Here is a 13,270-nt window from a genome sequence, read left to right as displayed (position 1 = left end):
CGAACAGATGTTGGCGGGCATTTTATGTGGTATTTTTGCATATTCATTTAAGTTAAATGTTTATATAATTCGTAATGGAAGCGGTGAATGTATCGACAAGAATGTAAAATGTGTTTTTCTATCGTAATAACATCTTTGCACATCGTCAAGTTGTTTAATCGTCTAGAAAAACGTGAAAATATCCCGTTTTTTTCAATACTAATGTGAATAATAACAGTTTTAGCTGCGGATATAATTCGGTTCGTAGATTATCGCAGCCATTTTCGGATTACGTCGGATAAATAAATTAGATTACTCGGTGCCTTCTAGATAAACACAAGGCCTTGCTGTGAAGATTTGTTATCTCCATACACACCTACTGCGTTAATCCTACAACAATTGTTTAATTTGTTATTAAATAATGCGATTTATTTATTTACGTTTTGATTGATACAATTGATTGAATGAATTGATTTATCTGTTTAAAAATCAACGGTTTTTAATCAGATAAGTAAATTTGTTTGTATCTGATAATATAAAATTCACAGTCAACGTTGGTATAAGCTTTTCATGAATTGATTCGGCTTCCACTTTGTGGTTCTTTCCATTTTTTATTTAATTTTCACTTGGTAAATATTGCTATTTCCTAAAGTTTATTACGAGTATGACACGTGTTTCGATGCTTCAGCATCATTATCAAACGCTATAATATTGGTATTTACCAAGTGAAAATCAAATTTTAGTTTAAGTCGCCACTTAAACATTGATTAAACTTTATATATTATTGTTTTTTTTGTCTGGTTATTCGTAATCAACAAATAATTCAGTGTCATCGCGGAGGTAGATTGAATTCACTACTCACTGCGATTTTAGTCTACCGGTTTTGAGACTTTCTCATCTCTTCGTCAGGACAATCACTACACTAGCATGAAACATTACTACACGTCACTACTGTAGCAGTATTCACACACTTGCAAGTGGACTGTAAGGAAAATTTATTTTGTTATTAAAGGATTAAATGTTTTTAAAATTAAATGTTTTTTTCTTCTTTTGTTTCAATCTGGAGGATTGGTTGGCAGCAAAGCTCTGCAACTCTTCCTCCACTCCGTTCGGTCTTCAGCGATTCTTTGTTTAGGTGGCAGCTCATGTCGTAGTTTGATCCTGATATTCCAGCGAGAGCACCCTCTTCCAATCGATTACTGTACTATACAAAATGAGACTTGCAAAGACGTGATTGTCAAGAAAACCTTAATAAAACTCTTTTCATTGTTGAAATCCTACAAAAATGTCGATTACACCCGACGGTATTTGGAAATAAATATAACATATTTGAAAATCTAAAAATATTTATAAATAAGAACAGCTATTACAATGTTGATTGATATAGAAAGCACTGGTTTTCAATGTAATCGTTTGTTCGGTGATGTATTACGAATGTAGGTACCTACTTAATATACAATAATGACCCTGCTTACCGAATTCCAGCAAAATAATTATATCACTTTTATCACGACCGTCAGTTTTATCTTATCTTTTTTCTCGCACTCTGCACCCTTTCCATTTACAACCTTATATTTATAATGTTTAAACATACATTTATGCTCGTGCTTTTATCAAAAATAACGATATTTATCTTAGCATACAGTTTATTTAATGTAAATATTTAATACTTTGCCATAAAAAAACGCCTAGCTCTTAGCAATATTTTTACTTTGACTCCTGAAGACTCAACAGATAATAGTTCCATCTGTTTTAATAGAGTTATGAAATGTATATATTTTTTAACTACACATATTCAACTTTATTTGAAAATTTAGACAATATATGTAGGTACGTGTAGCCTACTTTCGAAATCCGCCAGATCGATTTTCGAAGTCGATTTTACAAAAAAATGCAAAATTCTCCGGGTAACATTTATTTTTCAAAGATTTGCTATCATTAGGTAAAATATTATGAAATAGAGAATTTTCCCATTTAAAAAAAAATCATTAAAAAAAACACGAGACACAAACCGATTATGACGTCATCTTAATTTTTTACCTATCCCCGCTCTCTGATTGGCCGATATGGGTCAGAAGGCAAGTTCCATGAATATAGCGGAATTTGAATACAACGCTGTTTTTAAGTATTTTTAGCAGGGTTTTCAAGTATATAAATATTTTAAGCAACAAAACCCACAATTGGCATTCCGATAAAGCATTTATTTTAAAATCTTATAAAATTGGATCTGGCGGATTTTGAAATCAGGCGACACATTTAATAATGGCTATTATAAGGAACGTTATACAACTTACGCGTGATCAAGAGATTTTTGTTTGCCCAACAGAATTAATATTTTTCTTAACATAATTTGCTAATAATGGTCAGAATGGTGAACGTTATACAAGTGTATAAAATGATCGCTTAAACCAGCCAAATACCAGGCCGTAAGCCCTGGGATGCTCAGACTTTCATCTTCTTACATATAAAGAGGAACGGTAGATGTTTAGTATCGAGTCGAGACACCTACATATAATATACATATATAAACTCATGAAGTAATTCGTTATTTCTTCCAATATACCACGGTTTTTATTTATAGATTTGGCGTTTAATTTGGATAAGGAAGGAATGCAAAGCTGAGATAAGCATTATCGATAAAATTAAGAAAGGTGTGTTGAGATGGTTTGGACATGTGGAACGAATGAGTGACGAAAGAACGGTAAAACAAATTTATGAGGCGAATGTTAGTGGGAAAAGAAGCAGAGGAAGACCGAGAAAAACATGGCACGATCAGGTATGCCAAATACTTGAAAGTGGTCAGGTTAGGAGTCGTAACAATCGGCGGGTATGTATGAGGAGATGCATGAACGTGGAAGAGGCGAAGAATGTTTGCAAGGACAGAGTGGTGCGGCGCTCTATTCTCTCTGCCTACCCCTGCGGGGAAGCGGCGTGATGGTTAGTTAGTTAGTTAGTTAGCGTTTAATTTGTAGATCTCCATTTAGTAGACTCAGTGTTTGATTGAAATATTTAAATATATCGAAAAAAACGTTAACTCTAAAATCCCTGTTTGAATAATCCCTGTTGTTTAAAGCTTTTAGCCTGAATAAAATACCCGCTATTAAACTTTACGTTGAATAAACTTTAAATCACATAAATATGACATTTCAAACTACTTAGTGTATTTTTCCAGTTTATAGAACGTTGAAAATTTTATAATATTATGCATTATTTAAGTCAAAATCACATATTTTCGAGTTAACGTTTTTTGCCAGTACACCCATGATATAATCCACGGCTTTACGTATTGTTATGAGATTTTTCCATCAATTGATTACGTTTGGCAGAAATTAAAATATTATCATAAAGCTAGCTATTTTAGTCCATGCAGAATAAACGTCGAAAATATTTTTTATGACGTGATAAATGACAGCCTGCTGGTCGTCGGTCTTCAATCTGTGGAACCAGGAAGTGGAAAGGCAATCATAGTATATTAATAACTTCATCTTACATCGGGATGTCGACTTTTCTCGAATTTTCTCAAATTAAAATGGCGGTTCTGAAATAACAGTCTGACACGTGTGCAGTCGAAATGTGCAATATGCTATTTTCAGCTGGGCGAATGCAAGTTCTCCGAAACCATCCACGATACTATCTCCTCGATTTTTATAAAACATATTTTGTATGGAAAACCAAAAAACTGAACATCGAATCTCGCGATTAGTGCGATATATTTTTTTAAACTTTCATTACTCGCAATAATATAATTCATTAAGCGTCCGGCTGCGCTGAGACCCGGTCGTCACTTCACGTCCAATAATTTTTATATGTTTTTTTAACTCCTTCCTTTTAATAACTCTTTTCTTTTCAAAACAAATGCGGTGTTTAAAGATAAAAATTCAATAATTTGAATGCTACCTGGGTTCTAAGAAAATAGCAATTTAACGTGTGTTGGGCATTAAATTTTTAGTATAATACATTATTAACTTTTTTTCACTTTTATTTCAAATATGAATAGGTACATAAATAATCTACTCATAAACGTTCTGCATCATAGTTGAGTTTTTACATTCTTCTTTATTGCATAGGGCATTTATTGAAAATTTCATCTAGTCCCTCTTTAGTGGTATTTACCAAGTAAAATGTAAAAAAATGGACATTTATCGAAAATTGGGCTAAATAAACAAAAGGAGATGTTGACATAGATATTATCAGTTTTGGTGGAATTGGTGAAAGTCCGGGATTTGTCAACGAAATTTGTAGCATGGGGGCTTAGCCCCAACATGTTATTTGCCGGGTATTTGTATGAGTATTGTGTAGGACGTTTATTATTATAGATAGATATATGTACATACAGCCAGCTGCAAGCTAACAACGGGCATGACTAACCAATAACACCCCTCACAGAATTCGATGTGGAACAATATGACGCGAAAATTTACTACCAAAACCGCTTCCAAAGCACTAAACTTGAATTTGTAATACTGCAAATTGAAATGACTAAGTTTGTGCGTGAATCATGAGTAAATTATTTGTTTGGGATCTCCTTGTCCACTTTTAAAGTCCGAATACTCGATCGCATTGAAAACCGAATCAAATATGTTAAAAATTTATAAATATTTGTATTAATTGTTTCGGTAGTCACTTTCGGCTAATATCTATCAATTTTTAATTTAAGTTTTACATGGTAAATACCTTTTTTTAAAAATCTATTGTGACACGTTTTGCGGTGCATGATTTTAAGAAATAGTGGTATTTACCTTGTAAAACATAAATAATAAAATCCATATTAATATTTAGTTTATTTAAACTCACAGGAAAAAAAGAAGACTGTTTTAAAATATAAGTGGTTGTTTTTTCCTTTGAGCTTAAATAACTTAAATATTTATACATTTTTGACACTCAACATAGATAATCTGTATATCTGGGCGTTGTCCTGGACCTGTCATGGACTGGTTGAAGTGATCACTTTATTCACGCGTAACACTCACCATTCTACCTTTGATTGACAATCACACTACCCAATTTTGGAAGTTTTGCTTCAAACGACACCTTCTTTCACATGCTCTCAGTAACATCTTTGGTTGAGTAGTTGTTTTTTAATTAGCAGAGATTTTTTTATGAAACGTATACAAACAAGATTCTTCCCGAATTATTTCACATACTAAACGCTTGAAAATATATTTTTAAGTTCTTACCTTTCAATAACTCTTTTCTTTTGAAAACCATATATTTGATTCGAAAAAAACTATATTTTTCAATACAAAATTGTGTTTTTAGCAAAAAATTCAATTATGTTAAATGTTACCTGGGTTTAAAGAAAATTAAGCTACGGGCTAATCGAATATCCTGCCTTAACAGTAATTATAGAGAATAAAATAGTGTCATTGCGCTAAAAATACAAACTTTTTTTACTTACTCATGCACTTCCTTATTTATACGTATGGTAAATTATTATTCACTTTCTTTTGTATTACCTACCTATATTTTTCTGCGAAATAGAACGTATATTTACATTAAGTCTAACATAATTATCACGTATCGGATTGCCACATCATTTTTTTAGCGAATTCGTGTTATTTTCATTCCGAGTAATACTTATTTGTTTTTTTTTTTCATTTCCGTACATGATTAAATATTTAATATTATAACACGTCAGTGTATAATAATAATGAATTTTATTTAAGGCCCAGTATTCGTGTATATATATAGTAAGTATTGAAAAAAATATTTTCGTAATTTTTTTTTTATTCCTCACTTTTCAGTTACTCTTTTCTATTCAAACCCATTTATTTATTTCGATATAAATATATTTCAATGTATATTTCAATACAAAAACGAAGTTTTAAGGAATAAATCGTTAACGTAAAATTTTACCTGGATTGAGAGAAAAAAAGTTTCGACTTAACGAATACTTGGCCTCAAATATACATGGAAAAATATTTTTATATTTTTTTTAACTCCTCACCTTTCAATGACCCTTTTCTTTTGAAAACCACATATTTATTTCAAAGAAAAACTTTTTTTTTTCAATACAAAAACGTTGTTTTAAGCAAAAAAATCATTACGTTAAATGTTACCTGAGTTTAAATAAAATTAATTCGCGATTTATCATATATTGGACCTTAACTTGCCACTTTCCCTACAAAAGTGTTTGTTTTGATATTTACTTCAATAGTGTTTTTAACTTAAATTTCAAGCTCTAATGGGAGTCGTTGCGCGTAGAGCAGTTACCCCTTAATTTAAACTCACATCCCATCAAGAGCTCAGTAAAAAAAAATTAAAACAAATATAAATGGGTCTATCAACAGTATTTCCATATACGTGTCAGACCGGAGACTTATTGAATAATGCGTTAAATAAATAAGTATGAATGTTATATAAGTACCTACTTAATTCGCTTCGGCCATCTTTGTACGCTGACCGCGCGATGATCCGTCCTCTCGCTTGTCCAATATGACCAATATACGTAATGTCCGTCGAGACAATTTAAGCAGTTATTCTCCAATCAAGATGATTGAAAGGCAGTCCAGCAAATTGATGTGTTGTTATTGGCGCTATTTCTTCGTAGACTATTTCTGTTCTCGTCCGTTCGTGATTCCCGCCTAAAAATCACGAGATGACAAAAATGAGCTTGCGAAAAAATTTACATTCTGTCATGTTTGATCCTTCTTTGCCAATTCGGTGTCGGAATACAAAATGTCACTTCGTATATTATGTATTAATTTGAAATCAAACACATAAAAAAAATTAATATAGTGACAATTGTTTTGCCTTGTTAGGGCATTATCAAACGAACGTGAAGATCAAATGGACTACGGTCCTTATGTAGCTATACAATTTTAAGTGACAGTTTTAACACGTGCAGCAATAATTTACGGGAGACAACACTTCGTATATTGATTGTTAGGTTACGTTAGAAAATGTCACTTCACATATTGTTTGTTAGGTTACGTTGCATCTTCTTCTTCTTCTTCTTCTTTAGCCTTCTGTCCTCCAGTGCTGGATATGCCTCTTCCGTATCCTTACACTTTTTCGGTCTGTTGCTGCTTGCAACGGCTATGTCGCTTCATATGAAGCGATATTTTGAAGTGATATATTCTATACATATAGTACCTTATATAATAATAATAATAAATTTGGATAACTTATATAGCGCCATTTTCGTAAAAAAATACCTCAAGGGCGCTTCACTGTGAATGAATTGGGGAAAATATTATGGTGGAAATGATTTAGCAAACAAATGTGTTTTTAGTCTTTTTCTAAAGATCATCTCACTCTCACTATTTCTAACCATTGGTAGAAGAGCATTCCACGCCGTCGGTCCTGCAACAGCAAAGGCACGCTCGCCAAATTTAGTGCGTTGGTTGCTAGCTGGTAAGATCACTTTGCCCATTGCAGATGTTGTAGCCGATCGAAGCGTGAGACGTCTATCAACCAATTCATCTGGAATACACAGCTCCTTAAGATACTCTGGAGCCATATTGTGTATTGATTTATACATGAGTAGGCAGAGTTTATATTTAACCCTTTCGGGAAAGCGTAACCAGTGGAGTTTGTGAAGTAGTGGGGTGATGTGACTGAATTTAGAAATTCCAAAAATTAGTCTCGCTGCTGCGTTTAACACATACAGTATATACTGTAATACATACAGTATATACTGTAAGGACCTAGGTTAAGGTAGATCACTTCATTTGAAGCGACATTATAAAGTGATACAGTATAATTTGACCAGATCTGGTCAAATTACAAGCTTAAATAAATAATAAAAATGAAAATGATATTTTCTGTCGTATCTCATGTGTGTGATTATAATCCAGGATTCGGACCTCAAATACTAATAAAAGAGTTTCTGCTCAATAAAAAGCTTCTTTTCATCTCGCCAATAGATGTCTCTAGTGATGTTCTAGTGATTCAAAGATAATGTTTCAAAATTAGTTCATATATATAGAACTTCCAAGAATTTGAGTAGTGTGGTTGTCAATAATGGGTAGAATTGGTGAATGTTACACGTGTGTAAAGTGATCACTTGAACCAGCCTATGACGGTTGTCAGCCCCGTAAATGCCCAGACTTCCATGTTCTTCTTCATCTTTGATGAGATGTCAAAAAAATAATATTGTACAGTATAAACTGTAAGGTTAGGTTTGTTTCGGTCGCTTCAAATCTAGATTAGGCCAGATCACTTCAAAATATCACTTCATATGATGCGACATTTTGAAGTTTTTATTCAGAACCCGATGACAAACTGCTTCATCAAAAGTTTATCAAGACTTGTTTTGGCCTATTTTTTGTTCATCTAATAATAAATTAGACAATTGATGAAATATTGATGCTTACTGCTTTCTGACTGTATTCTTATTGAATTATTTGAATTTTTCAGACATTCACAGCGTGGTGCAACAGTCACCTGCGCAAGGCCGGCACAGCCATTGAGAACATCGAGGACGACTTCCGCAATGGGCTTAAGTTGATGCTGCTCCTCGAGGTCATCTCGGGGGAGACTCTTCCCAAGCCAGACCGCGGCAAGATGCGCTTCCACAAGATCGCCAATGTCAACAAGGCGCTTGATTACATCGCGTCCAAAGGTAAACAAAGCCACATTTCTCACTGGCTCCCCCCCACATTTGGACGGACATTTTGTCGTATACTTAATGACATACAAGTAAATATAATAATAATAATAATAATAATAAAACCCTTTTCCGCACCCCAATGGTGCATAGGGCACTGCGTCATATGAACGCAGTGTTATCTTGATCGTTTACACATGAAGGAAAGGTGATCAGCCCTCCGCTTCAGGTACCAGTCCAGGGTAATATTGAATAAATATGACAGTGAAAAAATCACTTATATTTATTTTACCCCCCTTGGGAATCGAACCCGGGACCTCCAGAACGGTAGCCGAGCGTGCTGACCATTACACTACGGAGGCGGACATTACAAGTAAATAACTTTAATTTTTTTAACACCGTATGGTGTTAAAAAATTATACGACAATGATTAAAAACCCCTATTGTCTATATTTCCACCGATATTTTGAAGAAAAAAAAACAGCTCCTACCACCTCTTTCAATGTCATGGACACAACTCTAAAATTTAAAAATGAATAGGAAAGCATCAAAAGACATGTTACAATAGATTATTAGAAAAAGTGGTATTTACCACGTAAAACTTAAATTAAAAATGTATAGATATTACCACAAAGTGACTAATTAATTTTTCATATTTATTTTATCATATAAATAAATACAAATAAAAAATTACAATACTAATAATTTATTTCCAACCTAGAAGTTTATAAGAAGTGTATAAGCTTCTAGGTGTATATGGCTTATATATAACATGACATACAACTACAACTTACCCTTATCAGCGCCCAATGGTGCATAGGGCACTGCATCAAATTGACAGATGAAAAAAAATATATAATTATGTGTGTGTGTGTTTATATGAATATACGTATGTATATAAAAAATTAACAAATAAACAAAATTCAACTATAACTGACCCTTATCAGCGCCCAATGGTGCATAAGGCACTGCATCAAATTGTCTGAAGAAAAACATTAATATAAAAAAATTATTTGAATGTTTTTCTTCTATATATATATATATATATATATATATATTATTTTGTAAGGACTATTCTTTTACCAGTCAATTCCTGTTCTTCATATTACTTTGATTCAGTATTCACCCATCTCTCACTCGCAGATATTTGAGCTGATGTTGATGTGTATGATTTCAGGAGTTAAGCTCGTCTCCATTGGCGCAGAGGAGATCGTGGACGGTAACCTGAAGATGACTCTCGGTATGATTTGGACCATCATCCTCAGGTTCGCCATCCAGGACATCTCCGTTGAAGAAATGACAGCTAAGGTAATTGCAACACATCCTACCGTCCTTTCATCAGCACCGTGCTTTTACCACTTCTTCTAATCCTTATTCGCACCTAATAGGGCATAGGGCAATCTTTTAATCTTACAATCTTTTATTTATTATTTTATCTCTTGTGAATTGAACTAAAAAATCATGATTTTTCATTTATACTACGCATAACTCATGACAAGAATATTACTTTGACTTTAAAAAAATATACATATCGTAGTTGTAAAAAGTTCAGGAGGGCCATTCAAATCACCTTTGCGTGGCAAGAAAATAAATATCAATACAATATGGTTAGTCATTTTTAACAAGTCAATATATATTATACTTCCAAGTTTAAAATCCCTTGGGATTTTTTCAGAGCAATATTAATCACGTTTTTGTAAAAAATGCACTTGGTCACTTTCTCCTGTATGACTTATAAATCCAGAAGTTAAATTAGACTATTAATATAACAAAAGATAATTGCTCAATTTTTTCTTCTAACCCTTATTCGCACCTAATGGTGCATAGGGCACTGCATCATATTAACACAGTGTTATCTTGATCGTTAACACACGAAGGAAAGGTGATCAGCCCTCCGGTTCAGGTACCAGTCCAGAGTAATATTGAATAAATATTGGAGTGAAAAAATCACTTATATTTATTTGACCCTCCCCTGGGAATCGAACCGGGGACCTCCGGAACGGTAGCCGATCGTGCTGACCATTACACTATGGAGGCGGACAAACTTGCACTGCTTCCACCACCACTGCAAAAATATTTTTTTATTCTCACGATTCTACGAACATTGGCAGGCACCACATGGAAATGACAACTCTGCAGTTATTACCATCAGCTGACTATAGATTGACATTATAGAGCTATGTTGTCTTAAAATTCAGTTGTCAAACGTGATATAAGAATACAAACAATGTACATAATTCTATTTTGTGCCCTAATAATATTTTCTATCACCCCATCATTTGTTTATATCTCAGAGACATGCCAATATATCTCATCATAAATAGCTGTCAAGGATAAATATTTTAGTTCTCGTGCGGAGTGGTTATGTTACAATTCAATAACAACAAATCAATTAGTTTACCATCATCCATTCACTGTCTAATTTTTTTTTTTATTCATTTAATATATTTACATTTTTATTTATAACATAATACATTTGAATCATTTATACATATGGAGAACTTTTATATTTCGATTCGCTGTGCCTCTCCATAAAAGAATCTGTGCTCTTGTGCTTGGAAAGGGGCTTACACTTGTGGTTTAATGTTATATAATAAAAGATATAATAGTTTTTTTTATATATTTTTTTTTTTTATTTAAATGTATAGAGCTTTAATTTTTTTCTTAAGGATTTTTATATCATCTATTTTTTTTATTTCTTTAGGGAGTTTATTGAAATGTTTGATTGCCAAATATTTGAAGTTTTGCTGAAATTGCTTGGTGTTGCATTTTGGAGTAGAAAAATCGTTTGAGAATCTCGATGATAAATTTTTTGTTAAATTTAAATAGTTGTCACCCTTTATTTATTATTTTTATTTTGTCGGTGAATTAACAAACGTTTGCTATTATTGACCACAATTATCTAGAATTATTACAATCAATAAATTGTATATATATATTTTTTAAATTTCCAAGAAACTGTTCTTGAATTTAACTTTTAGTTTTAGAAATTCTATTTAAAATCTTGTAATTCCATTCATGTCATTTTCTTATTTAATTTTATGCCTATTAAACCATCATGAAAATAATGAACCGAATTTGCACAGTTGGAAATTTTTAGCGTGGTTGGCCATTTTGCACTTAGTTTATTTTGTGCACATGACCATATTGCGCTTTCTTAATTTTTTATGCAAAATGGCTGTTTTGTGCTCAATTGATATTTTTGTGCACAATTGACCATTTTGTGCACAATCGACCTTTTGTGCACAATTGACCCTTTTGTGCGCAATCGATTATTTTGTGCATAAATTACCATAATTTTCACAATTGACCGTTTTGTGCATAATTTTCTGACCCATTTCCTCTTCTGATCTGCAGGAAGGCTTGCTGCTGTGGTGCCAGCGCAAGACCGCTCCATACAAGAATGTCAACGTGCAGAACTTCCACCTGTCCTTCAAGGACGGCCTGGCGTTCTGCGCGCTCATCCATCGCCACCGACCCGACCTCATCGACTACTCCAAGCTGTCCAAGGACAACCCTCTGGAGAACCTCAACACCGCCTTCGATGTCGCTGAGAAGTACCTGGACATCCCCAGGATGTTGGATCCCGACGGTTTGTTCTTTATTTGTCGATACCCTTTGGTTACCAAAATCCGATATATCGCCTTTCGGTACTCTAGCGTAAAATACCTGATCCGTCGGATCTGACGTTATTATTTTTAGTATCAGATACCTTTTTTAACAGTTTGTTAGCAAGTTGAAAAAGCAAGACATGTTATACCAAGTCCAAAAAAATCCTAAGAAAGTGTTTAGTGCAGAGATTCTTAAATTCAACAAAAATGGTATTCTTTACATCCCATCAAAAACCTTTTGGTAGATGAAAATAGATTGATCACCTTGTCTTTACATAGTTTTTCCATGTTGCATTAGCAATTCAGCCATCTCTATTACTATTAGTCCAGGAAAAAGTATTTTAATAATATGTACAATCAATGAATCAGGTAAATAAAACATTCACCTTTTCTATTGAATTAAATGTATTTAATATATCGCTCAATCCTTTCAAGAATGCCATATATCAAAAATCGTCAATTTTCAGCTGTGCATGTTTTCGGAATGCATAGAAAATTTACTTTATCCCAGCAAAAGTGGCATATTTTGAACTTAATATTTAGCCCCTACAGGTCAGAAAGTGTTGTTTTTGCATTTTGAAGAAAAGGTATTGTTTAATTATTTTTTTAAATATACTAAATATTTTTCAAATGGAGAAAAAACATTCAGGTTTTACCTAAAATATCTGTTGCACAGTAAAAAGTTCAATAAGTGGCATGATATTTATTTTTAATACATTTCATTGTATTTATAAACTTTAAATACGATCTCCTGAAAAATCAAGTTTTTTGATAAATGACGTTGTTGAAAGGAGTGAGCGATATACATAATAGTACATTATGATGGAAAAAAATTAGCTTTGCATCTCAATTTGGTGAAAGAATTTATTTATTTTTATTTCCTAAAGAGCTAAACTGACTACAAGAACACACAAAATATCCGGGTAGCTTACTAGTGAGCTAAAGTGCATTTCTAATTATCGTGTTATCTCCGTTACGTATAGTGTTTATGAAATTCCGGTAATGAGTCAGCCAGTTCATGAAATGTGTGAAAAACTTGGCAGAGATACCTCGTTAAAATACATTTATTATGTTTATTTGGAACACAGTTGAACTTGCAATTTCGCATAAGCTTTAAATACTCTTTCTT

The 13,270-nt window shown here is 32.9% G+C and overlaps 1 protein-coding gene across 5 annotated transcripts in view; it reads left to right on the top strand.

The window, feature by feature from the left end:
- The window catches only part of Actn (alpha actinin), a 91,485-nt gene that overhangs the window by 60,912 nt on the left and 17,303 nt on the right, over positions 1–13,270 (top strand). For all 5 annotated transcript variants that reach the window (XM_088268425.1, XM_088268423.1, XM_088268426.1 and 2 more), the window contains exons 2-4: positions 8,341–8,545; positions 9,708–9,838; positions 11,888–12,122. In XM_088268425.1, coding sequence (XP_088124551.1) covers positions 8,341–8,545; positions 9,708–9,838; positions 11,888–12,122 — 571 coding nt within the window. The remainder of the gene's footprint in view (positions 1–8,340; positions 8,546–9,707; positions 9,839–11,887; positions 12,123–13,270) is intronic.

Source organism: Brachycentrus maculatus, unplaced genomic scaffold, assembly GCF_059751285.1.
Source record: "Brachycentrus maculatus isolate JH-2025_06_01 unplaced genomic scaffold, ASM5975128v1 h1tg000323l, whole genome shotgun sequence".
Classification (NCBI taxonomy): Eukaryota; Metazoa; Arthropoda; class Insecta; order Trichoptera; family Brachycentridae; genus Brachycentrus; species Brachycentrus maculatus.
Note: the sequence above shows the minus strand (reverse complement) of the source record. Positions and strands in the feature narration are given on the sequence as shown.